Source organism: Astyanax mexicanus, chromosome 18, assembly GCF_023375975.1.
Source record: "Astyanax mexicanus isolate ESR-SI-001 chromosome 18, AstMex3_surface, whole genome shotgun sequence".
Classification (NCBI taxonomy): Eukaryota; Metazoa; Chordata; class Actinopteri; order Characiformes; family Acestrorhamphidae; genus Astyanax; species Astyanax mexicanus.
Genome location: NC_064425.1, coordinates 10,856,945 through 10,884,163, shown reverse-complemented (window position 1 = coordinate 10,884,163; position 27,219 = coordinate 10,856,945). Strand labels below are relative to the sequence as shown.

Genomic DNA, 27,219 nt, shown 5'->3' with positions numbered 1-27,219 from the left:
GAGAGAGTGAGAAAAAGAGAGAGAGTGAGAAAGCGAGATAGAGAGTGAGAGTGTGTGTGTGTAAGAGTGTGATGAGAGTGAGAAAGAGAGATAGAAGGAGAGTGAGAGTGAAAGTGTGAGAGTGAGAGAGAGAGAGAGCAAGAAAGAGAGTGAGTGAGCAAGCAAGAGTGAGAGAGAGAGCACAAGAAAGCGAGAGATGGAGAGAATGGTAGTGTTTGTGTGAGAGTGAAAGTGAGATGAGAATGAGAGAGAGTTAAAAGGAAAGTGAGAAAGCGTGAGCGATAAAGAGATAGACAGAGAGTGAGAAAGAGAGAGCAAGCAAGCAAGAGCGAGAGAGAGAGCATGAGAAAGAGAGAGCTAGAGAGAGAATGGTAAAGTGAGACAGAGAGAGAGAAAGAGAGAGACTGAGAGAGATAAAGAGAGAGCTAGCAAGCAAGAGTGAGAGAGCGAGACAGAGAGAGAGATAGAGAGAGAATGGTAGAGTTAGATAAAGAGAAAGAGAGAGCGAAAGAGAGTGTGAAGCCAATTCATACTCCCTTAACTGAGAAGAAGAAGGAGATGCTGCCATCTACTGGAAGCTTTCAGCGCTACCAGAACTTTGCCCCTCATCATCTTTCTCCATAAAACAATCAGAATTAAGAAAATCTTTGTCATCCCCACCTCGCCCCCCTCCCCCGGGTACGGATCATTAAAGCTTAATCACCATCCTCATTTATGGCACTCCCGTCACCATGGCGACACGGCAATCGGTGGCTGACATTCCAAAGCTCCGCTGCTGATGAGACGTTGATTGATGGCTTTAATAAAAACTTGCAATTTTTAATATCTAATATTTTATCTCCGCTAATTGAATCTCACTAATCTCACAACTCAAAATATCTCTCTCTCTCTCTACCTCTCTCTCGCTCAGCACCTCTCACTTTCCTCTCCCTCTTGTTTCAGCCCATCTCGTCACCCTACAGACGCCTGTGCCATCTAATCAATCACTGCAGATGTGCGAGGAGTCAAGGGTATCTCACGTTTACCAAAGCAGGGGAGCAGAGAACATATTGGCATTTAGAGGCAGCCTCCGGGAGACAGGGGAAATATACCTGAAAAAACTGAGGAAAAAAAAAAAAAAATCACACCAGAACTTGATGAAATTCACTAGCTTGCTCCTGAGTTTACAATATTTAGATTTAGGAACTTTCCCAAGGTCACAGGGTAAAGTTAAGGTCATTGTTTTTTTGTAGGCCTAAAACCTGACACACAATCTTCACTAACAAAATGTGTGTCAGATGCTAAGAGCTCCATTGTGTAGTGCTAAATTACTGAATTAACTCTGAGCTGATGTACTTATTAACTCAAAATAGACTTTCTCCATCGATGATGGCATGGGCGTGCATTGCTTCCAGTAACAATGAGTCACTAATGTTAATTGAAGATAAGACAGTAGAAGGCAGAAGCATAAGGATGAATTCTGAAGTGCACTGGGATTTAATGGACCTTGTGCTCAGATTCAACCAAACGCAGCAGTTTCTTTGGACAGTACTTCACAGTACAGATGCTTCAATGCTTTTTGCTATCTTACACCCAATCAACAGCCATTAAAATAGTTCAGGAATAAATCTAACCTGATGGGCGTGGTGTGTTTAGGTACATTTCTGGGTATTTCTATTTGGGCGGTGGGAAATACAGGTGCGCCACTGACCGATTTAAACCCAGACAACAGTTAGCCACTGGATTTAATCAATTTCTGTTCATTAAAAATAATTACTCCACAGTTACAGTAGATACAGGAGTCACAAGCCCAAGGGCTGTGAGATGTGTCTGCACACAAGGGGCAAATGAATTTCAGCACAATTACAGTTATTTTTCTTCTTCTACTGTTTAATAGGTGATCATAGCTCTCTCATAGATCTCAACTTCCTGTAATTGTTCCAAAAGAACAAACCGACTGTTTTTTCAAAGTTAAAATAAATAATTTAGGGGGCACAGAGTAGTCCAGCGTGTTAAGCGCTGCCACTATGATCAGGAAATTGCTTTCGAATCCCAGTTATGCAGCTTGCCATCAGCTGCAGGAGCCCCGAGAGAGCACAATTGGTCTTGCTCTCTCTCTGGGTGGGTAGATGGCGCTCTTTCCCCTCATCACTCCTAGGGTGATGTCAATCAGCTCAAGTCATCTGTGAGCTGATGTTGCTGTGCTTTCCTCAGTGGACTAGAGGCATGTGCTAGTCTTTACCCTACTTGTGTTGTTGCATCACTAGTGATATACAAACTGACCATCAGCTGACTGGCAGCTGAATGTGTGGGACAATCGGTTTAGCTTAATTGGTGATTTTAAAAAATGGGAGAAATTTAGAAATAAATCTTTATAAAAAGAAAATGTAGAATTTAGTTTACAGCACCACAATAAATATCATCAGCATCAAACTTAAGGCCGATAATTCCTATTCAGCACTTTATTTTAAGGTCACAGTTACTCTAAACTTTAAATTGAGGTGCAAATTTATAAATAAAAAATTGGCACCACAATCAAGGTCATATTAAATTATTCAAAACCTTCAAGGCCAACAATTTAAATACATCACTTCATTTAAGGTGGCATGTTGAGATTTACGTCTTTACTAAGGTCAGAAAGTCAGAAGGTCAGAATATAGGTTTCCTATATTGTTTAAGGTCACAGTTTTGCTTAGTTCAACTTTAGGTTCAGTATCTTGCAGAAACTTAAACTATGCACTTCCTTGGGTCCTATACTTAAGGTCATGTTTTGAAGCTAAGCAGCACCTTGCTTAAGGCCATAAATAAGAGTTCAGGACCTTACGTAAAAAATAAAAAGCCATATTCCAGATCTTGCTCAAGGCACTGAGTTTTGTGAAAGTTGTTTTTAGGGAAGGATTCTCTGGTATTTCCAGCAGATTACCACATCATTCATGTGACAGATCTGGGGAAGTCCTATAATCAAGTCTCATGCATCAATAACGGTCAATCATCCAGTAAAGCTTTATTTATTTTAGACATGGACAACTCCATTCCATGCAGTGCAGCCTTTACTTATAGAGTTACAGTTCAAGCTATAAATCAGTGAAGTATGCACACTACTGCTTCATAGTTTTAGGACAACCATATTGTTTAGTAGTCCAGTATCAGTACTGTACTTTCTCATCTTATCAAGGACTTTATTACTGCTAATCACTTCACCTGTCAGACCTTTTCTAATTCGTCTCTTCACTGCTGAAACTGAGACTTAGTCCAATCATGTTAAGCTGAGCTAAATGCTAAATCTGTTGCCATGTGGGTCAGCCAGACGTGACACTTCCTGTAGCAGTTTTCTCCAGTTTCTAAGAGTCTTTTGAAGGTGCAGCTTTCTGGCTTCATTTGTAATGTCTCTAAAGAAAAGACTTCTACTTTTAATAGTTACGTTTAAGAGTTCTCTGTGTTTCTGTGTCTTTTTCTAGGTATTATGATGAAAGTGTGAATGTGCTGTGAATGTGTAAGTGTGTAAGTGTGTAAATGCTGCAGTAGAGAGTAACAGCAGTAACTCCATCTGTTCCAACACTGCTTTACTACAGACAAAAGCTTTGGAAATTGACATGTTTTAGAATCGATTTTCAAAGCTCAGTTTATTTCCACCAGCTGCTTATCAGGTGTAAGCTGTTAACCAACTAATTATTTGCTATCAATCACACCCTCTTTTTTAAACAATATGTGATTTTCACAATTGTTCACTGCACAATTTTAAACACTTGAAGTTATACCATTTCTGGTTATTGACTAGAGCTAAAGTGCTTAAACTGCAAAAACAAATGGGAACATTTTTGGTGTTCTACAACTTTTGACCAGTAGTGTAAGCATAATGAATAATACTGTATTGTTCTTGCTTGGTTAACCTTTACAGTAGGGTTCTATAGTTAACAAGAGGAACAGGAAGAAAGCAAAAAGACAGTTCCTCTGGAGTTTCTTTAAAGATGTACCACAAATACATCCACCACAAATACACCAAGTTTTTTAGGCTTACTTATTTAGAGAGTGCATCCACCAACAAATTCCACTATAATAGAGACCCATACAAAGACTTAATGGGTATGTATTGGATATTGTGACAGATCTACCATTTTCAATTTCATTACAACTCACTTAAAAGTACTAGCACATAAAAAAAAAAAAAACATGTATATTAAATTATATATTTATATATATATATATATATATATATATATATATATATATATATATATATATATATATATATATATATATATATATATATATATTAAAACATTTATATATATATAAATTTATATATATATATATATATATATATATATATATATATATATATAAATTTAAATGTATATGTAAATTTAAATTATATATATGTATATTAAATGATATAGTATATATATAATTTAAAAGTTACTTTATTTCAGTAATTCAGCTCGAAGTGTGAAACTCATATATTATATAGATGTATTACACACAGAGAGTGATCTATTTTGATTGATTATTTCTTTTATTGTTGATGATTATTGCTTACAGCTCATGAACATTTTAATATTATGTTATTAGAACACCAATTGGTACTTTTAGCAGTGTGGGCAGTGTGCCAAGTCCTGCTGTAAAATGAAATCCTCATCTCTATAAAAGTTGCCAGCAGAGGCAAGCAGGAAGTGCTGTAAGATTTTGTGGGAAAACTGAAACTGCACTGACTTTAGACTTGATGATAAAACACAGTGGATCAACACCAGCAGATGACATGTCTCTCCAAACCATCACTGATTGTAGAAACTTCACACTAGACCTCAAGCAGTTTGGACTGTGTGTCTCTCCACTCTTCCTCCAGACTCTGGTCTCTTGATTTACAAATGAAATGTAAAATTTACTGATGATCAGTGATCAACTGTGTTATATCAAGTCTAAAGTCAGTGCAGTATTTTGTTCCCAGGGAAATCTTACAGCACTTTATGCTTCCCTCTGCTGACAACTTTGACGGAGATGCGGATTTCATTTTCCAGCAGGATTTGGCACACTGCCCACACTGCTAAAAGTACCAATGGGTCTTAAATAATTATATTCTAATTTTCTAAGATACTGATTTTTAGGTTTTCATTGGCTGAAAGCCATAATCATCAACAATAAAAAAAATAAACGCTTCAAATAGATCACTCTGTGTGTAAAACATCTATATAATATATGAGCTTGACATTTTGAACTGAATTACTGAAATAAAGTAACTTTTCAATCATATACTACTTTTTTGAGATGCACTACCTAATATTAATGCAAAGTCTAGAAATTGGCAGCAAGTTCTGATTGTTGGGATGAGGTTTCAGAGGTTTCAACTCATCTTCTGCTTCTACTTACTCAACTATTTGGCCAGGCCAGACTTCTGCCGGCCACTGTAGAGGAGAGGACACACAATCAGATGACTGTAGCCGTGGTCCTGATCAGTAAATGAGGTATACAAAGTGCCTCTTGTAACAGACGACCTTCACATGATTCACAAGACATACGTGATAGCATCAGCTCATGGTCATGCTATCTCTCTCTCAGGCACTTCTCACTGTCTCTTTCAGTCCTGCTTCCATATGTTACAGATGCCTTTTGGCCGTTTAAATTTAAAAATGTACTTATAGGGCTTTAAAAATTATTTGCCCCCTTACAGATTTCTTTTGTTTCTGCTTTTTTGTCATACTTAAATTGTTAGATTACAAACGAACTTTAATATCAGACAAATATAACCTGAGTAAATATAAAAAGCACTTTTTAAATTATAATCTCATTATATTAATTAATCATGGGTGTGTTTTGGGCGTAACATGAAATAAAGCAATCAGCATGTCTCTTGCCATTCCCTTAAAGAGCAGATTGGCAGATTGCTATTTTAGCAGCGCCAATAACTGAAGCTTCTTAGCAGGGGAAACTGACCTGCTCATTTACACTTGCTTATTCTGTTTATAGTTAATATAAAAGTTTGCATAGCTGTGAACAGGCACAGGCAACAGGTGCTATGGGTGTTGGGGATACTCCTGTGTTGACAATTCGCTGCCAAGATAGCAATGAATGTCTAATTGTTGACGTCTGTCTAGGTTGTATTCAGTCAATGGAGCACCTGTTTTTTCTGTTGCCAAAATAGCAATACACCAGATATTTTCCTGAACACACCTCACTTCCAGACCAACAAAACCCATCAGTGTAGATCAGGGGTGTCAAACTACGGCCTGTATGCCATTTGCGACCTGTTTCCTATTTGTAATAGCCTTTGAGGCATTTTAGAAATAAAATTAAAGTTAGCCCGCTATTAAGTGGGTTTTTATAAAGTGAGATTTAAAGTTTGAACGCTAGGTGTCGCTATGACATAAACCCAATTTAAAACGCTCCTCATCTCCTTTCCTTCTTTCATCATGCCTACATTAACGTTCCTGAACTTTTAGGAGAACATGGCACCTCCAAAGAAACGAAAAATAGACAGCGAATGCAGAAGATTTGGGAAAGTTGGGAAAATTACTTTTTTTTTTTTTTTTTAACTGAGTTCAGATGGAAGTATGTATGTTTAATATGTCAGGAATCAGTTACCGTAATGAAGGAGTATAATATTTTAAAAGGAGTATAACATTATAAAACGAAACATCAATTTGAAAAATCTTAGTTTAAACACTGTCAAAGATAGATAAAGATAATAACTCAAGTAAAATGATGTGTAAATTATAGTAATTAAGAAAATGTATTATTATAAAGTAATATATTTCATTATTTGTTTTATTATCAAGTCTGTGGCCCGTGACTGCACATATATTCCTCCTTCTGGCCCTCCAACAAGAAAAGTTTGGACACCCCTGGTGTAGATATATTTACAAGCATCATTGCTATTTAACTGATGCAGGAGAAAAGTGTGAAAATAGACTGTTGAAGGGGTGTAACATAGCAATGAGCATCATGACACGCCTTGGAACACTGTGCATTAGTCATTCCAAAAAAAAAAAAAAAAGGGACCACGCTTCTAAACTGAGGGCAGGCCGAATAGTAGAAAAGTGTTGGTTAGACCCCAACAAGGCTGCCCTTTATAAAGGTTACATGCTGTGCAAATGCTACGTCTGAGAGCAATCAGATTTAAAATGATCGGTTGTGTCGCTTCAGTAAATGCTGTAACTGCAGGCAGGTGCCCACAAGTTCTGCTGAAAATGGTTGCTGTATAAATGTCTCACACACAAACACACACCTGTTTATCCTCCTCGTCTACAGTTCAGGAGAACCGGGGTGCCCACTTCCTTTCTTGCCCACATCCTCTTGCTGTTATGTAAGCAGGCTGGTGGTTCTGTTTACACTGTACTAAGGCCGTATGACATATGTCAGCAATGTCATCACAATGTGAAAAAATTACATTGTTATATTTTGTTGTTTTGCAATATATAGCAATGATAAAACAAATACAGGAATTAACATCATACTTGCCAGGATTTAACGCATCATGCCTTTAACAATGCAATCTGTGTATCGATGATTGCATTAACACAAATGGTAAATTTAGCTTAAACAGACTGGATGTCTCTCATTAACTCGACGCTAGCTAAAAACAGATAGCTAGCATCACAGCTAAACTGCTTCAGCCCAGCTAAGACCAGCTTCTGTGTCTGTTAGCATCACAGTTTTAACCCGGCTTTTAGCAACCTCAGCTAAATCGCTCCATCATACAAAAAATTAAAAAAAAATCTACCACTTCAAACCTTCCAAAACACAGCTGCACACCCAAAATGTCAGATCGAGCAAGGAGAGCACCGGTCAGACAAGCAGCCAAGAGGCCCATGGTCACTCTGGAGGAGCTGCAGAAATCCACACCTTTATGTAGGAGTTGCAAGAAGAAAGACATAAGAAGTGAAGTTTGCAGTTTTTAGCCACAAAGCCATATAGGAACACAGCAAACATGTGGAATAAGGTGCTCAGGTCCAAAATGCAAAGCGCTATGTGTGCCCGAAAAACCCTGTAACCCTGCTCATCACCCTGAACACACCATCCCCACTGTGAAACATGGTGGTGGCAGCATCATGCCTTGTGGGGATGCTTTTCTTCAGCAGGAACAGGGAAGCTGGTCTGGTCTTATGAAGTGAAACCTTTTCACAATTTGAAGATGTTCAAAGTTGCAAAACATCAAAGTATCCCACAGACACTTACAACTCATCTAAAAACTGTGCCGGCCTCAACATCATGAAATATTGTGAAACATTGTGAAAGCTCATGAAACAGCTGATCAAAACCCTTCAAAGCACTGAACCCATGAATGAGGGCACACACACTCACACACACACACTCACACACACACACACTCACACACACACACACTCACACACACACACACACACACACACACACACACACACACTCACACACACTCACACACACTCACACACACTCACACACACTCACACACACTCACACACACTCACACACACTCACACACACTCACACACAGTGTGGGCCTCTTATTTCCCAGCAGGGTCATGTGAGGAACAAGTGACACAGATTTCACGTAAGAGTAGAAAACACACTTCCACACTCTCTCTCTCTCTTTTACTCACACACTCTCACACACTCTTTTTTTCACACAAACACTATTTCTCCCTCTCTGACACACTCTCTCTCTCACGCACACACACTATCGAACTCTCTCACACACGCACACTCACACACTCTCCGCACGCACTCTCATATTGATTCACACACGCGCACTCTCTCGCACACGCATGATCACTCGCACACGCATACTCTCGCACACGCACTCTCATATTCTCTCTCACACACGCACTCTCTCGCACACGCATGCTCACACGCACACTCTCGCACACTCACTCTGATATTCTCTCTCACACACACACTTACAAAGTCTGGCATTAACAGTAAACTGTTCAATTCTAAATTGTGAGAGGATGGTCTTTATTCAGTCGTTATCCATATTTGACATGAATATATCGATAAATTATTACACAGTGGACAGTGCAGTGCAGTGCAGTGGGTGAAAATGATGGTGATCAGCGGCATCTGCCTAGAATTGGCAACTGGCAGAAATCAATTATCTATAATCTACATACAATGCAGCAGACCCCCACACACAATTTCCCCTATAGGATAATGACGGCATACCTGTCACAGGTGCAGGCCACCAGGATGATCAGCAGGAGGTAGATGATTAAGGTGAAGATGACAGCAGTGATTGTTCCTCGAGGGATGGCGTAACTTGGGTTCTTTAGGTCACCTAAAATACACACCCCTAGTCAAAAGTTTGGACACCCCTTCTTATCCTTCTTATTTCCTTTTATATTTTTTTACTTGTAAATTTAATATTCAAGACTATATTAAAGCTCTACAGGAGCACATGCAGAACAGATCTGCACACTCTTGGTATTTTAATCTCAGTGTCTTCATGAGGGAGAGTCACCTGGAATAGTTTTCTCAGCATCTCGAGGGAAGGAGTTCCTGGAGGTGCTGAACAATAGTTACTGCTTTTCCTTCATGCTGTGAAGCTCCAGCTCATCCCAATTAAATCACCTCAAATCACCATCTCAGTTCATCAGGTTTAGATCAGGGCAATAATGTGGAGGACTAAATACGCTTTTTTTTTTTACTCTTTACTATGTAATTCAATGTGTGTCCCTTTATTGTTTTCATGTCTTTAATATTAATCTACAACATAGAAAATCAATTAAATAAATAATAAAAAAAAAACACTGAATAAGAATGTTTGTTCAAGCTTTTAACTGGTACTGTATCTATACATGTACAGTATGTTCACACACACACACACACACACATTTATATGTAACACAGTATATGATGACCTTTGGAACCTTTCCGGAAAGCAGCGATAATGTTTACAGTCATCGCTCTCTCTTCCTCACACACAGACACACACACGCACACACTTACCAGACATATTGGAGCCGGCCATGATTCCAGTACAGCCATTGAACATCACAGCAAAGACAGTGGCGAACGTCATCATTGTATTTGTCGTGTAATCCACTGTATAATCAGCTACAAAAAAAAACAAACAAAAAAAAAACATATGTGAAATACATTTTTGCACACTTTGTATTGACATGGGCTATTTCATTATCACAATTATAATCATTTATTTTGAGAAATGTAATCATTTTATGCATGTTCATTTCACTAGATGTGATCATTTGTATGCATGGTTATTTTATTAGATGTGCTTATTCAAACTTATTATTTACAGTGGTAATTGACTCATATTAGTTCATTTGCAGATTTACTCTTAAGTTAGTCTGACATTTAGTGTACGTGCTGACTAGCAGAGAAATCTTGTCTGATAACGATTTTGTGTAAACACCAGGATGTGAACGTGAAGAGGTTGTGCTGACATTTAGACGAGAAGCAACTCTGTCTTGGAACAGAAGGGAGTTTCTGTCTTGGGAAGGAAGGGAGTTTTGAAGGATGCAGTTGCAGGCGGAAACCCTATGCCCATGTATGGTTCATGTTTTAGATTAAGACCGAGCAGGGATAAATAACACCCTCTGAGAAACTGTTAGTCTCAGAGCACCTTCAGAGCGTGATGATTTCATGACTGATTGTACTCTCAATATTTTGCATTAATAAAAATTGCTACTCATCTGACACGACTCAGAACATTATATTTGTCTTTATTAATTGTCACAGGTATATCCACCACAGTACTGTATACAATTGTCATGATGACTGGACCAATAGAAATGTTCCAAAATGTTTTTTAAATAAAATTAGTTTAAATTTAAAAAAACAAAAAGACAATTAATGGCACTTATATGACAGACGGGGCAAATATTTCGTTTTTACACTGGACCAACTGTTAAGCATGAAGGTGGTAGCTTGTACACTGATACACTTCATTACAGAGAGTGTATAAAATCCTGTTTAATTTGATTATGTGCAGAAAAAAATATTATATAAATCGCTGTATTATGCATAAAAGAGCATTAAGAGCAATAGGAGCAGAGCAGAATCTGCCACTGGTGATACTATAATTTGTCTGCATGTGAAAATATGATTAGATTAATAATATGTTATTTTAATTTTAATAATATTTTTATCATATCACCAGGCTCTATCAGTGGATGATTATGGGCAGTGGCTTTTATACTGTTTATATTGATATGGGAACTGTGTCTTATTGATACAGACTATTGCCATGTCGTTCAGCCCTACCACAAACCATCAGCTAGAAGGTTCAAACTTGGGACACAAAAATACAATGACCTCAAACACACGTCAGTATATATGTATAAACAAAGTATATGCAGACTTCCAGACAAGTCAGGTCTATACCAAAGAAACAACCAATTTAACTGAACCAATTTAATTCTAACAATTCTGCTAATTAAGAGTGAAATATCCAGCCAGAACCCTGTCAGAAATGTGTTGATGGCTACCAGAAGTATCTGGTCAAGCTCAAACATGCTGAGGGACACTTAAGCAAATATTGGGTGAGCTATCTGTCTGGATATTTGCATATTTACAGAGTGTTCAACTGTAGTTCACCACCTGCTCACCAAACAGGACAGATAGATAAATAAATAAAATAAATAAAAGAGACAGACTCAGAACTGATCTCCTCAATACATCTCAGAACTGATCTCCTCAATACATGACACCAGATCCCTCAGAGACAGAGGGAGTAAATAAGTGACAGAACGAGCACATGCACTGATTAGCAACTTGATCATGTGATGACCAACTGAATTGATCATGTGGCTGGTTAATAAACCTCCAGGAGGAATTCCCAGAATTCTGCTCAGTTCTAGTGAACAGGGATTGACTTTTTTCTGTGAGAGTGAGTGAGTGAGTGAGTGACTGAGTCAGTCAGACAGTCAGAGAGACAGCCATCAGACAGTCAGTCAGTCAGACAGTGAGTCAGTCAAACCGTCAGTCAGTCAGTCAGACAGTGAGTCAGTCAAACCGTCAGTCAATCAGACAGTGAGTCAGTCAAACCCTCAGTCAGTCAGTCAGACAGTCAGTCAAACCGTCAGTCAGTCAGTCAGACAGTGACTGACTGACTGACTGACTGTTTGACCGACTCACTGTCTGATTGACTGACGGTTTGACTGACTCACTGTCTGACTGACTGACTGACTGACGGTTTGACTGACTCACTGTCTGACTGACTGACTGACTGTTTGACCGACTCACTGACTGACTGACTGACTGACTGACTGTTTGACCGACTGACTGACTGACTGTTTGACCGACTCACTGACTGACTGTTTGACCGACTCACTGACTGACTGACTGACCGACTCACTGACTGACTGACTGACCGACTCACTGACTGACTGACTGACCGACTCACTGTTTGACCGACTGACTGACTGACTGACTGACTGTTTGACCGACTGACTGACCGACTCAGTCGGTCAGTCAGTCAGTGAGTCAGTGAGTCGGTCAAACAGTCAGTCAGTCAGTCAGACAGTGAGTCGGTCAAACAGTCAGTCAGTCAGTCAGACACACAGACAGTCAGTCAGTCTGTCAGGGCATTAGTTAGTCAGTATGTGAGTCAGTCAGACAGACAGACAGACAGACAGACAGTCACTTAGCCAGTTAAGACAGTGAGTCAGTCAATCAGACAGTCAGTCAATCAGACTGTCAGACAGTCAGAAAGTGAGTCCGTCAGACAGTGAGTCCGTCAATTCGTCAGTCAGACAGACAGACAGACAGACTAAATGAGTTAGTCAGTATGTGAGTCAGTGAGACAGTCAGTAATTGAGGCTGTCAGGGGGTTAGTCAGTCTGTGAGTCAGTCAGTCTGTGAGTCAGTCAGTCTGTGAGTCAGTCAGTCAGTCAGTCAGTCTGTAAGTGTGTCAGAGAATGAGGTAGTCAGAGATTCAGTGAGTGGTTGTGTCATGTGGTCATTTTTTTTTTTTCATTAGTTATATATTCGGCCAGTCAGCTAGTCTGTAGGTATGTCAGAAAATGAGACAGTCAGTGAGTGGTTGTTACAGTGAGACAAACTTTTTTTTTTATTTGTTGTTTTCAATACATTCAGTCAGTAAGTCAGTTAGTCAGTCAGTGAGGCAGTCAGGCAGTTATTTAGTGATACAGTGAGTGAGTCAGTAAGTCAGTCTGTTCATGTGTCAGGGAAAGAGGTAGTCAGAGAGTGGTTGTGGGTGTAAGATAGCAATAAGCATCGCAACGCATCTGTCTGACAGGTCGACTCACTGACTAACATTTTTTTGCACGATACATCATCCCAAAAATTATTGCAATAAACAATATTATTGTCATTTAAATACCATTTAAATTCCACTGATATAACAATAAAGACAATGGAAATCTTACAATCTCTGCTTCAGAACTACAACCCCCAGCATGCATCTGACACTCTCACATGTCTGGACTCAAGCTCTCACGATCGTCATCTCCGGAATTCTAGCTTATTTTTAGTTGCTAATAATTATGTTGTGAATAAAAGCCTGTCTGATCGTATGTTTTGTCTGCAAGTATTGCCACTGTCAATCCAGCGAAATACAAAATGCTTTTATACATATGTATTTCTGCGTATGACAGTTTTTTTTCTCGTTTGACTCATTCCGCTATTTATCGATAATGTGATTATTGTGACAGGCTTAGCTGTAAATGTGTTTAGACTCCGATAAAAAAAAATAAATCAGCGCCAGTGCTAATCATCAGTACACAGACACAGAGATGAGATTAGAAATGCTGTGGTTTTCCTCTAAACTCGAGACAACAACACAAACCAGATCAACAGGATAACACACACACCTTCCAGGTTCCGGCGCAGTGTGTCGAGTTTGAAGCCGGTGAAGTTGGCGGTGGCGGACGAGTTGTTGGTGAAGGGGCCGGGAAGATTGACCACCTGCGGCTTCACAGCGAAGAAGCTGACGAAGATCGTCCCCAGCACGAATATCACCACCAGGAAGATGATGAAGGTGGCCTTGGCGTAGATCCGAGCGCCCACCAAACACACAACCAAACACACCAGCAGCAGAGCCGTACCGTACAGGAGAGACCACCAGTACCCCACCGGCAACACCTGATACTTAGAGGAAGAGTCCACACCAGCTGAGAGAGAGAGAGAGAGACAGACAGAGAGAGACAGACAGAGAGATTTTATTATTACTATTAAAAAAATATTAGTAATTACTGACATTATGATTAGAATAAAATATATTTAAACAACAATAATAGTAATACTTTTGGTAGTAGTAGTAGTAGAACAAAAAGAAATAAAAAGTGAAACATAATTTAATACTAATAAATAATAATAAAGTTTTCATTTACAAATATTTCAAAAATTCAAACCAAATCAAATCAAATCAAAACATAGGAAAGAATATGTTCTATAAAAAAGGAAAATATTAAATATATCCAAAATATCTACAAAATAATTCAGATTTATACAGTACCAGCCAAAATTAAGACATACCTTTTTTTTTCATTATTTAAAAACATATGAAACTATTTAGTAAACAAAAAAGTGTTAAACTAACTAGAATATGATGACAGCTTTACACATCTTGGCTGTATTTAGCCCTATTTAACACTTTTAAGCTACATTATGATTCCTTATTTTAGTTATTTTATAGTTATATGAAGGTCTACTGGATATTAACATAAAGCAATATACTATATTACCAATATTTTAGCAATAGTTTTATTTTATTTTTTTAAATATTCACATGTATTGATAAGGCCCACAAACACAGTTCATACCTTCAGAGACTCCGAATGTGGCGAGCATGGCCTCCACCAGCCCCAACACGTAGAGGGCGCTGCCACACACGTTCGCAAAGAAGAACATGATGCCTAAACTTCCTCCAAACTCCGGCCCTAACGCTCGACTGATCATATCTACACACACGCAGGGTTCAGGAGAACGCACACTCACTCAGAGACAGAGACAAAAATAACGATACAGTCACAGAGATAACATACAGATGTTCACAGTCCCTCGCTGCATGAGTTTGAGGGTAATAGCCATCACTGTGTTTTCACTGAACTCCGTGGTCCTCCAGTTATTTTAGTCCCATCCAAACTAACATCTCATAGTTTCGTTACCATCATAATTACACTTCGGGTGCACGTTTCCACAGAGATACACTTAAAAACACAACAACCAGTGGAAATAGAGGAGCTAAATGAACACAAGGTCACGTGACCGAGAAAGCCAAAAAAATACTCAATGGTCCTTTTTTTTCATTCGGTTGCAGTCCGAACAAATAGCTATTTTGTTAAACGTGAGGTAACGAAACTCAGAGATGTGCATCTGGACAGGACAAAAATAACCGGAGGACCACGGAGTTCAGCGAAAAAGAGAAGGTAATTCTGGATACGTATTCAGTAATGTGTACACTGTCCCTTTAAGAGATTCTTACACTAAGTGTGAAGCATGTGTGCAGCTATGCTGAGAGTGTGGAGAACCAAAAAGTGTGTGTGTGCTGTATTAAGGAGATCCCTGCACCAAGCTTTCTTCCTTTTATTTATTTTATTTCTGTAAGTAAGGGCATAAACATGCTTTGGTGCTGCATTAGCTTAGGTACTATGAACTAATAAATAGTGTCCTATCTGCTCCATGTGCTTTGTTTATTTTACCTGCCCCAAAGCTCACTATCTGGGTCAGAGCTGGAAGTGTGAACTGAGACTGGCTCTGGAGCATTACTACTGGACACTGCACACCGGGGATGTCTCCTTTGGCACTGTGTTGTCTGTGTTTGAGTGTTTCAGTCATTCGTAGAGAAAAAAATATGCGCGTTGGGAGAGAGTGGGCAGAAAACAGTAGAAGTTGGAGTCAAACTTAATTAGCTTGTGTTTAAAAAATAATGCGTTACTGATTTCAAATGAATCGCTTGTGTTAACACTTTAACATTGACAGCCCTAGTTTGTATGTATGAAGGATACAGTAGGCTCCTCCGGCGTCGAGAGCTCCATTGGTGGAGATGGCGCAGACGGAGAGAACCGTCATGCTGATGATAAAATACGCCACCGCTAACATCCCCAGTGCCTGATACAGACCACACTGTCCCACCACAAACCCTGCAAAACACACACACAAGAGAGAGAGAGAGATACAGTATTAGATACACTTAATATCACACTACAACTCATTATGCAACATTTTACTAAAAAAAGATTCTTAAAGGACACTTCAAAAAGGAGTTTGATGCATCTGATGATCAATGCAGGCAGTTAGAGTAACACAGTGGATCAACACCAGCAGATGACATGTCTCTTATCCCATCACTGATCATCAGTAAATTTTAGATTTCATTTGGAAATCAAGGGAGCAGAGTCTGGAGGAAGAGTGGAGAGACACACAGTCCAAACTGCTTGAGGTCTAGTGTGAAGTTTCCACCAATCAGTGATGGTTTGGAGGGACATGTCTGTCATCTGCTGGTGTTGGTCCACTGTGTTATATAAAGTCTAAAGTCAGTGCAGTTTCAGTTTTCCCACAAAATCTTAGAGCACTTCATGCTTCCCTCTGCTGACAACTTATGACTTTTAACTGAAATTTTTGGCTTTAACTTTGAAATGACAGTTACAGGTTTAGATTTCTTAGTGTGTTAAAATGCACCACACAGCATTCTCACGGTACTACATTCAGTTAAAGGAGAAATCTGGTGTAAAATAAACTTGGGTTGTAGTGAAACATGATAACGAGTATGAACTTTTGTTGAATATCCCACCTTCTTCTCCTCCAGCGTTCCTAAATACAGCACTTTTAGCTGATGCTCCCAACATGCGCACAATGCTAGTGATTGGGGCATAGAGTTACCCATGCAAATAAATTGCTATACTGGGGCAGATTGACAAAAGTTTGTACGGGTCATCATGTTTTACCACAAGCAAAGTCTATTTTACAATGTATTTCTCTTTTAACAGGAGGAAACATCTTTTTCCCCCCATCCTTACCACAAAAATCATTCTCATTCTTAAAAATGTTTTTTAATTATTTTGTTAAATTACAATTATTCTTTCACATGTTTTTAATTTGACTTATTTGTTTTAATCATGTTTCAATTATGTTTTATCCATGCTTATTCTTAATCCATTATTTTATTTCCATATCTATTGTTACATGTTTTTGTAATTTGACTTCTCTTTGCATTTTCTAATTTGTAAAGCACTTTGAATGACCATTGTGTATGAAATGTGCTATATAAATAAACTCAAAATAAAAAATAAAAAAATAAAAAAAAGCCTTGTATATTTGGGAAGTATGCGCTGTGCACTAATTGAAGCAAACTATTCAATTCAATCTCAGTACTAATTAGGAAGAAAACATCACGAGCTCCAATAGCATGATAATGATAGTAAACACACCTCAAATACACAATAAACCGCCTGAAAGAGGATCAAACCAAGATCAAAAAGAATTTCCCACAGCTCTCATAGTTCCCCAATCTAAAAGACTTCTGAAGAGCAGTGCAAGACTTTAATAGAAAGAATTTGTAGTGAAAAATTCCCCAAACAAGAACTGAAAGAAAGAAAGAAAGAAAGACAGTTGCCAATTGAGGTTTTTGTGCCTTGTGGGAATGGATTACTTTCATTTCTAAGATGTGTAGAGAGAGCTGGCTGCTTAGAGGAGCTCAGATTTAGAATCAGTTCCAGTTTTAAAGAGTCTAAGAATTTATATCGCTTTAAATGAAACTTTAAATGAACTTTGTCCCCCCGGCCCTGCAGATGTATCTGGATACACCTGGCTATGAAGTTCAAAGTTCAATGAGGTTAACAAACCAATTTTGTGCTTCAGTAAGTCAGTAAAAAGTAGTTAGGAGTATTTAAAGTAATAAAATGATAAGGGTGCCCATACTAAAACAGCTATTACACCATTAAGACTCATAATAAAAGTATATGCAAAAGCATGTACAAATTATCTTAATTAATCATGGTTGTGTTTTGGACGTAACTTGCACAGGTAGAACAATAGGGCAAAGAAGCCTTTGTCCAAACGTACAAGATACTGTAATTGAGAAATGTAGGTTTCTCTGTCTGTTCTTTGTCTTCCGTTATGATTTATTGCTCTAGCCCTCACACGCTGATCAGGTGAGGCTGAGGAAAACAGGTTTAACAGGATCTGCTGTGAAAATAAACACTCTGTACTGTAGATCACTGTATAAACTGTGAGCCATTTATACTGCGTTCAAGAACTAATCGGCAGGCTGTTTATATGCTTGGGGTGGGACAGTGTATCAAAAATGGCAATATACAGCTCTGGAAAAAAATAGGAGACCACTTGAGTTTCTGAATCAGTTTCTCTGATTTTGATATTTATAGGTTTATGTTTGAGTAAAATGAACATTGTTATTTTATTCTATAAACTATAGGGCTGCAACCAATGATTATTTTGGTAGTCGACTAATCTGACGATTATTTTTGCGATTAGTCAACGATTATTTCTGCCATCTCTAAAAACGATAGAAACAACAGAACATGATATTTAAATAGCATTTAAATATCTGAATGTTAAGTGTAAACTGTGTGAGTGAGCCAATTACCCATCTCCCATTGCGCTTCAGTCCCCAGCACTTTGTGTAATGTGGTAGTTACAAATTAACGATTAGTCCATAATTACATTTTTAGTCGACACATCGACATTGTCGATTATATTGACTAATCGTTGCAGCCCTCATAAACTACGAACAGCATTTCTCCCAAATCTCAAATACAAATATTGTCATTTAGAGCATTTATTTGTAGAAAGTGAGAAATGGCTGAAATAACAACAAATATGCAGAACTTTCAGACCTCAAATAATGCAAAGAAAATAAAATTTATGAAATTTTAAGTTCAGAGTTCAGAAATCAATATTTGATGGAATAACCCTGATTTTCATCATTCATCATAATTTCAATCAGTTTTCATACATCTTGGCATGTTCTCCTCCACCAGTCTTACACACTGCTTTTGGATAACTTTATGCTACTCACTCCTGGTGCAAAAATTCAAGCAGTTCAGTTTGGTTTGGTGGCTTGTGATCATCCATCTTCCTCTTGATTATATTCCAGAGGTTTTCAATAAAATAGTAACAACTACAAGAACAATAGAACTTTACATACACACACATACACACATACCATCAACATACATGCACAGCGACACGTGAGAAGTGTGTCTGTGTCTGTGTGTGTGTGTGTGAGTAATTAAGGCATTCCTTAGAATTCGCACACATGCCAACATGGTGACCACTCACAAGACACAAGCCACGAGCCACCAGGCACAAAGCACGAGCCTCAAACGTGAGGCCCACTGACGCAGCATCTTACCATGGGCGTGTTTTCACCAGGCTAGTGAGCACAAAACAGAGCAGAGAAATACATACCGGTTAAAATAAAACAAATATAATACAAACTGGATTTAAGATTTCAGAACAAGAGGCCAAGTTTATTTAATCCTTCACTCTACCTCTCATTTCTATCACTCTATAATAAGTGTTCACGCCTAGGGGAGTAGCATATTGTGTAATAGACAAAAATACCACCAACATTTTCAAAAGTATTGAAGGCAGTGTTATTTTGCATTTAATATATATTTACTGTATTAACTTCTGTTTGTTTGCAGTATATATGCTGCACTTTACATTTGTGGTAGATTTTTGCTCTTACATTTTTTTTTTTACACTATTATTACTATTATTTCTATTATTGAACACAATATCATGGTATACAAAGTCGATACAAAGCTTATACGTTTACAACAATCATAAAAGTACTTTGTTTCTACTGAATGCATAAAAACAATATTATATTTATACTAAATAAAACTTATTTTTATTTATTTTGTTTTAAAAACTAAATGTTTTGTCATATCGCCAAGAATATCGTTTAACACAAAAATACCCCAAAATATCACGATAGTATTTTAAGAACATATCACCCATCCCTATTAAGGCCTAGGGAGAGGGTGTGCTGATTCTTGTCAGGTTTAAAGGGGGCTATGAGAAAACATTAAAAATGATAAACACTATATACCATAGTGTATACCTTATGTGTAGTTTCAAGGTTTTACGGCCATTTTCATCGTAACAAGCATAAAAAAAAAAACATTACTAGTGTGTCTCAGCAACTACATAGCTAGTTAAATTCATACTTTTCCATTCCACCTAAATGCAACAGTAGTTGCTGTATGAACAAGAAGCTAGCAAGCTTGCCCCCTTGAACTGAGAAATTATGGAGTGTAATTAAAATTTAGGGTAGGAACTTTACCCTTCCTCTGCTAGACTTGCAGCCTGCTAATAAAGCAGTGTTCTTTTTTATTTTTTTATTTATCTATTTATTTATTTGGTAACACTTTACAATAAAGGTCGCAAAATAACAGCGACTATGACAGCAATAAACATTGGTAAATGGTTACATAATGTATCAACTAATTATAAATTGACAATAATTAGCACATTGTTAAACAATACTAAATAACCATGCTTAAGAATGTTTTAAATAATAATAAATTAAAATATTAGTTAACAAAAGTTGTAATTAATAATGTCCTGTCTACTGTCATTTAATAATTAGCTGAGACATTCTGTCATAAGTAGGGCTATAACTAATGACAAATTTGGTAGTCGATGAACCTGATGATTATTTTTTCAATTAGTCGATTAGTCAACGATTATTTCTGCCATCTCTAAAACAATAAAAACAACAGAACATGAGATTTAAAAGGCTTTTAAATGTCTGGATGTTGTTTAAACATTGAAAGTACTGATATTTAGTGAGTAAATATGTAATCTGTTGTGTTTGGGCACTTTTGGAGACACAGTAAAAGCACATTTTCACACCATTTTGGTGCGTTTAGCTTTATTCTTGTGTGTAACCAGACCAATCAGAGGGAGAATAAAGTAAAGTAAACAAAATCATCAACTGATTCGGACCAAAGAAACCAACTACAGGTGTGAAAACACCCTAAGTTGAGTTTAAACTGTGTGAGTGAGCCATCAAGTTTTGAGAAATGTGATTGGGCCGTTTCTCTACACGTTACACCACCAAACGTCTGAGCCTGAACGTCATGTGAGCGCGATTAATGGCTCGAGACTGGAGCAGGAGCTGGAGTTCGGCCCTGTATGGGGTGTGTGTGTGTGTGTGTGTGCGTTCAGGAACACCCAAGCGACCCTTACAACCTGTGAAGTTAATCTGTACTTCACGCGAGCACATGCCTGCCTGAATAAAGCGGTGCGTCCCACATTTCCTCACAGCTGACCTCATTCACAGAGCCGGTTCTGGTGGAGAACCTTCAACTGAAGAGACCATGAGGAGACTTCGGAGTTTCATAATATAGTAGATGCCAAATTTAAATAGCCAATGGCAGGCTCAACAATGAACCTGTTGTTGTTGTTCAGCTTATTTTCTGCAATCAATAGTTTTGTAGGGCCCTGTGATTTACATAAAACGGAATCACAAATTACACAATTCTTCGATTTTTGCGGGAAATCACAGACTTATCTGGCAGCTCTCCAAAAACACATTCATCACGAGAATACGCCAGAATTAAACACACGAGAACTAGCAATGCCAAGCCAGAGAATCTCTAGAGTGGAGAATACCCACTTAAAGTGAGTCCAAAATGAATAAGGGTTGAGCATAATCACCGTTTATACTTGTTTGATCATTTTTATATTAAAACATGTTCTTATGTCCTCAAAACAGAACAATATCAAACATTTCAACACTGCAGACATTATTTCTTAATTTGACAAAATGTTTGGTCTGTTCCCCACATCAGTCATTGTGGATTCAGTCAAACAGATTTGCCTGAACAGAGTCAGAAACACATTTTCTATGAAGAACATTCATAGACTACGTGAGATAACCACTGTTCATCCTCTCACTGATCTAACAGACAGCTTTGGGGTGGTTTGGGAGCATCTGCTTTCAGGCATGTGATCTCTAACCACTGTCAGGCCATCACTGATCTACCCAAGCCATTAACCACAACAGCAGCAGCAGCAGCTTCCTCAATGTTTCAAAACACCCTCTCCTAGAACATCTGCATTTACACCTTTACGAAGACAATTTACACATTTACAATATGAGGTCTCAATTCACAGGATGAGACATGAAGATTCCAGTCAAAAAATAAACAAATAAACGATTATAGACTCACTAATTAAAAAAAGCACGCAAAGCAGAGCATGAGCTGATCATGAAGCAGTGATCTGCCCTAGAATAGAGAACTGTCCTCAGCATCAATTAGTATTTATAGAGTTCTGTTCACAGAAGTGAAAAACTGAAGCTCAAGCACGGCTGTAATTTAGCAGAATCATAAATAAGGGCATGGGGAACTGAGGGTACTTCTAGTTTGGGATGCACCAAATATTTTGCAACTGAAAGCCAAAAAAGGCTGACTATGCACATTTTTACGCATACTGGTAGTGCTGGGCGATTATGGCAATAAAAAAAGATCTTCGATTTTTTTTTTTTTTTTTTTTTTTTTTTTTTTGGGAGGCACCGGTAACCGAGGTAAAACTGATAAACACTTCAGAAATGAGTAGTGTTTTTGGATATTTTAGATTAAAAAGATAAAATATATGTATGTAAAATTGCAAGTACTCATTTTGAAAATTGCATTAAAACTGTAATTTGAATTCACCTCTATTAGAGCATCTCTAATTCAGCCAAATGCATCTACTTTGATCCATTTTAGCTCAAATATCATTTCGGTGAATATCTGCTCCTATTAAAGGCAGCATGAACATCAGTGTGTAATAATGATTTCAGGAACAGGAAACACAACCGGTGTAAACGTGGGTCATGTGAGTAAATCGGTTTAAACAGAGCTGTGTAGAGAAGAAGCTGAACTGTACAGTGATTTCACAGAACCTCAGTAAACTCAGAGATCTGGGCGAGTTAAAGTGACAGACTGTGGTTAACAGGGCAATCTACACTGTGGGGATTTTGGTTTCACACTCGGTGTGTCTGACGGTTTACACAAAGAACAAACAAAGAGAAACATCTTTCTCTTTCGGTTTCTTTAATTCTGTTGATTTTCCTCACACACGGATGTTTGTATTACTGTCTCTGTAGGGTATAGGCCTGTGATACGAAGCACTTTTTGTGGACGATACATCAGAATCAGAAATAATAGCATAGAGAACACACTGTGAACATAAGGGCATGGGGAACACATGGTACTTCTAGTTCAGGATGCACCAAATATTTTGCAACTGAAATATTCAGACAAAAATGCCTGACTGTGCAAACTTGCATAAAAAATGTTTTTTCAACTGAAAGATACGAGCTGTACAGAGCTAGGGTAGTAATACTAGATAAGCTACTTAACTTAGCCTCAGTGCTGCCAACTCAGCTAGTGTTGATGTTGCTAGATGATCATTTCAGACCTCTCTAGTAGAGTTGTGCAATATCATATCATATGCGATAATATCGCCAACATTTTTGAATACTGTGAATGATATTATACCCTGAAATATCGTGCCATATCACCCACCCCTAATTATCACATCAGGGTACTCCTTTTTTTTTTTTTTTTTTTTTTTTTTTTACTGTTTTCAGCAAAAGAAAATTCACACTGTTCTCATTTCCCACTATATATATATATATATCACCTAGAGACAGATTATATCTGTCCAGTATTATTTATTTGACTTTAATCCTGGATATATGGAGATTATATATATGGGCATTATTATGACAAGTATTATGACATTCTGGATCATTGGCTTCTGTTACAAATTTGATCAAATTCTTGTATTTTCTTAAATATCTCAGTTAGGGGTGTGCAATATCATATCGTATTATAAAATGTAATTTTCATTTTGCACCGATATGAAAAACAAAATTTTCATTTTGTTGCAGTAGTGTATTCTTGAAATAATTTTTGTGCTTAAGTGTTTTTTCATATCAAGAATACAGTTATCGCGAAAATACCATTAAATATCGTGATATTATTTTAGGGCCATATCGCCCACCCTACTCTCTAGTAATTTCATTTTAAGACAGGTTTAAGACCAATCTATCCTACAGCTAGATACAGAAATCTAAACCAGGGCTGTAATATATGATGATTTATTTGATTTAACAATAGAAAAAGGTCTATAGTTTAGTATTATACTCAATAGTTGTCTATATAAATAAACAAACCACATTTTTCTTTCTCTTTCAGTTTATTAATTTCTGTTGATTTCCCTCAAACAGGCATGTTTGTATTACTGTCTCTATAGGGTGTAGGACTGTCATGATAATTTTGTGGATAACATATCAGAATCATAAATAATGGCATAGGGAACACAAAGTTTCTGTGAACATCAGGGCAATGAGATGCACCACATATTTTGCAACTAAAATATTTAGCTGAAAATGGCAAAAAAAGTTGTTAAACTCTATCGTCTATATCAGGGGTGTCCAAACTACGGCCCGCGGGCCATTTGCGGCCCGTTTCCTTTTTTGGAGCGAGGTATTTTAGAAATAGAAGGAAAGTTGGCCCGCTGTTTAGCAGGTTTTTATAATGTGAGATTCAAAGTTTGAACGCTAGGTGTCAGAAATGGGCCAAAGAGTCTAAAAGCGGAGAGAATGTTCAGTTGTAGCGCAGAAAAACGGGCCAAAGAATCTAAAAGCAGAGACGGTGCACATTTCTAGCGAAAAAAAAAACGTCCAAAGAGTAAAAGCGGAGAGAGTGCGCATTCCTAGCACTGAAAACGTGCCAAAGAGTCTAAAAGCGGAGAGGGTGCACAGTTTTAGCGCAGAAAAACGGGCCAAAGAGTCTAAAAGTTGCCGAAATGAAGGAGTTTATTATTAAGAGACATCATGAAAACATAAACATCAAATTGAAAAATCTTAGTTTACATAACACTGTCAAAGATAAAGATAGTAAGTCAAGTAAAATGGTGTGTAAATGAAATAATATTTAGGAAAACGTATTATTTAAAGTGGTATATTTCATTATTTGTTTTATTACAGATTCTTTGGCCCGTGAATTCAAATATATTTCTCCTTCTGGCCCCCAACAAAAAAAGTTTGGACACCCCTGGTGATATACATGACCACATTTTCTATATTCTATTTTGCTTTATTGATTTATTTTGATTTCCCTCACACAGCTTATGAAGCACTGATTGGTTATTGAAGGGTGACTGGCTAAAAAACACAGTTCACTGTTACATACGTAAACTAACATACAAATTAAGTTGTGGGGAAGACCTATTAAGCTGTGGGAACGTATTTGGTTCAAAAACTTAACAACAGCAGGTCCATACCCCTTGTGAAGCCCACCTGGAACCCACCCTGCCCACTTTCCACTATTTTAGATAGCAAAATGCTTTGTTTAAATTAGTTAAACACACTTAAACAGCCAAGTTAAACACAGAAACAAACAACACACACACACACACACACACACACACACACACACACACACACACACACACACACACACACACACACACACACACACACACACACACACACTGACCTATCCGCAGAAACACCACGACGCTGAACATGGACAGTAAGGTGGGGATCACCACGCCGAAGAAGGTGGTGAGTTTCGGGGGCTGGCTGGGGGTGGACTTCCGGCGGGCCAGGCTCGGCGGCTGATCCAGCGCGTCCTGCCCGGCCTCAGAGTGATGCTCGCCGGACTCATTGACGCTGGCGGAGAGCCGGTAGTGGAGGAGAGGCGTCCGCTCACTCATTATTACTGTACTGGACTGAGGGTCTGGTTAGAGGTCCAGGGGTCTCCAACCCCGTCCTGAAGTCCTGCCAGACAGAAGCAGTCCTGTACTAAAGCAGTCCTGTAGTCCTGCGGTCCTGAAACAGCAGGAGAAGCTGAAAGTGAAAGTGTGAGTCTATCTAAACTCCATTCTTCTCTCTCCCAGACTGAAGATTCCAGATATTTCCCCTCACAGCACAAACTCAAACACAAAACCACACAGTAAACCAGCCGCACTGAACACTGAAACTCTTTTAAACAGTTAAAGCTCAAAAACTGACTATTAAACCCGCCTTCTGCTCTTCTCTCCACCCTGCAGACCCTCCTTAAACTCCTGCACTGATTTTCAGTTCCTTTATTTTCTAGCTCAGCAGCTCCAAACCAGCCGGTGTGTGTTGGAGTTTGTGGCAAGTCATATGACTTTTTGTGCCAAGATAAAAGTCCCTTTACGCAATGCTGCTGGGAAATGTAGTTCATATGCTGGAAATGCGTTTTGATTCATTTTTATATATATAAAAAAAAATTAACTATCAACTACTTCACACTTGACCTCAAGCAGCTTGGACTGTGCGTCTCTCCATTCCTCCACCGGATTTCATTTTCCAGCAGGACTTGGCACACTGCCCACACTGCTAAAAGTACCAATTGCTCTTTATATAATATAAACATTTTCGGAGACACTGATTTTTTTTATTATTAACAATAAAATAAACAAATGCTTAAAATAGATCACTCTATTTAACTGAACTGAATTACTGAAATAAAGTAACTTTATTAATGATATTCTAATTTTCTGAGATCTAGATTTTGTGTTAATTAAAGCCACTAAGCAATAAAAGCCTCTTGCCCTCTTGACTTAAATGGTTATACAAATTAAAGAAGTATTGAATGTTTAAAGGTTTCTTTGCCTTCTTAATGGAAAATCCCTTTTATGTGGTTATTTAAACTACCTTTTAGCACCAAAGGTTCCACTATTGTCAAACAAAACAGTTAAAACAGTTATTGCAGGAAAATCCAGTGTTTCCAGTATTCCCCTTTACATTTTGAGGAAAACAAACATAGATTGCATTCCATTTACCATGTATTTATTTATTTATTTATTTAAACCTGGCTTTAATTCAATAGAAGTTAAATTTTGGTACGGAATGAAGGATGCCATTGATTTTGGTTGCACCCCTGTTTTCACTAGGTTAGTTTAACTGACTATTTATACTTTTTGTGTTTTTTGTCGCTGACCTGCACAAATGTGCCTCATTGGTGCTGTCGGATCATGTGACTTCACTATCCAATCGGTACAGACCATTGACAGTATATATTAACTGGACCAAGCCATCCCCCATCTATGTAATGCTGCAGACCGGAGCCCCAGTGGGCGTGGCTAAACGGCGGAGCATGTGTCAATCATTTTCGACTGCAGCCAATCAGATACTACACTTTCGTTGTCAATCACTTTTTATTAAGCCAATCCTCAGACAGACCAAGCTGTCCATCATTTTTTACTGCTGCCAATCACCTTAACAGATCTGTCAAAAGAAGGCGGAAACCGCGGTGCTACGGGTTGAACGTAGCGCGATTTAAGCTT

The 27,219-nt window shown here is 38.1% G+C and overlaps 1 protein-coding gene across 2 annotated transcripts in view; it reads right to left on the bottom strand.

The window, feature by feature from the left end:
* The window catches only part of zgc:153039 (uncharacterized protein LOC767698 homolog), a 77,012-nt gene extending 50,976 nt beyond the window's left edge, over window positions 1–26,036 (bottom strand). For both annotated transcript variants that reach the window (XM_049467140.1, XM_049467141.1), the window contains exons 1-6: window positions 25,401–26,036; window positions 15,882–16,016; window positions 14,697–14,834; window positions 13,746–14,045; window positions 9,898–10,005; window positions 9,115–9,226 (exon numbers count right to left, since the gene is read on the bottom strand). In XM_049467140.1, the coding sequence (XP_049323097.1) occupies window positions 9,115–9,226; window positions 9,898–10,005; window positions 13,746–14,045; window positions 14,697–14,834; window positions 15,882–16,016; window positions 25,401–25,620 (1,013 nt within the window). In that variant the 5' untranslated portion in view covers window positions 25,621–26,036. The remainder of the gene's footprint in view (window positions 1–9,114; window positions 9,227–9,897; window positions 10,006–13,745; window positions 14,046–14,696; window positions 14,835–15,881; window positions 16,017–25,400) is intronic.
* Window positions 26,037–27,219: the final 1,183 nt, after the last annotated feature.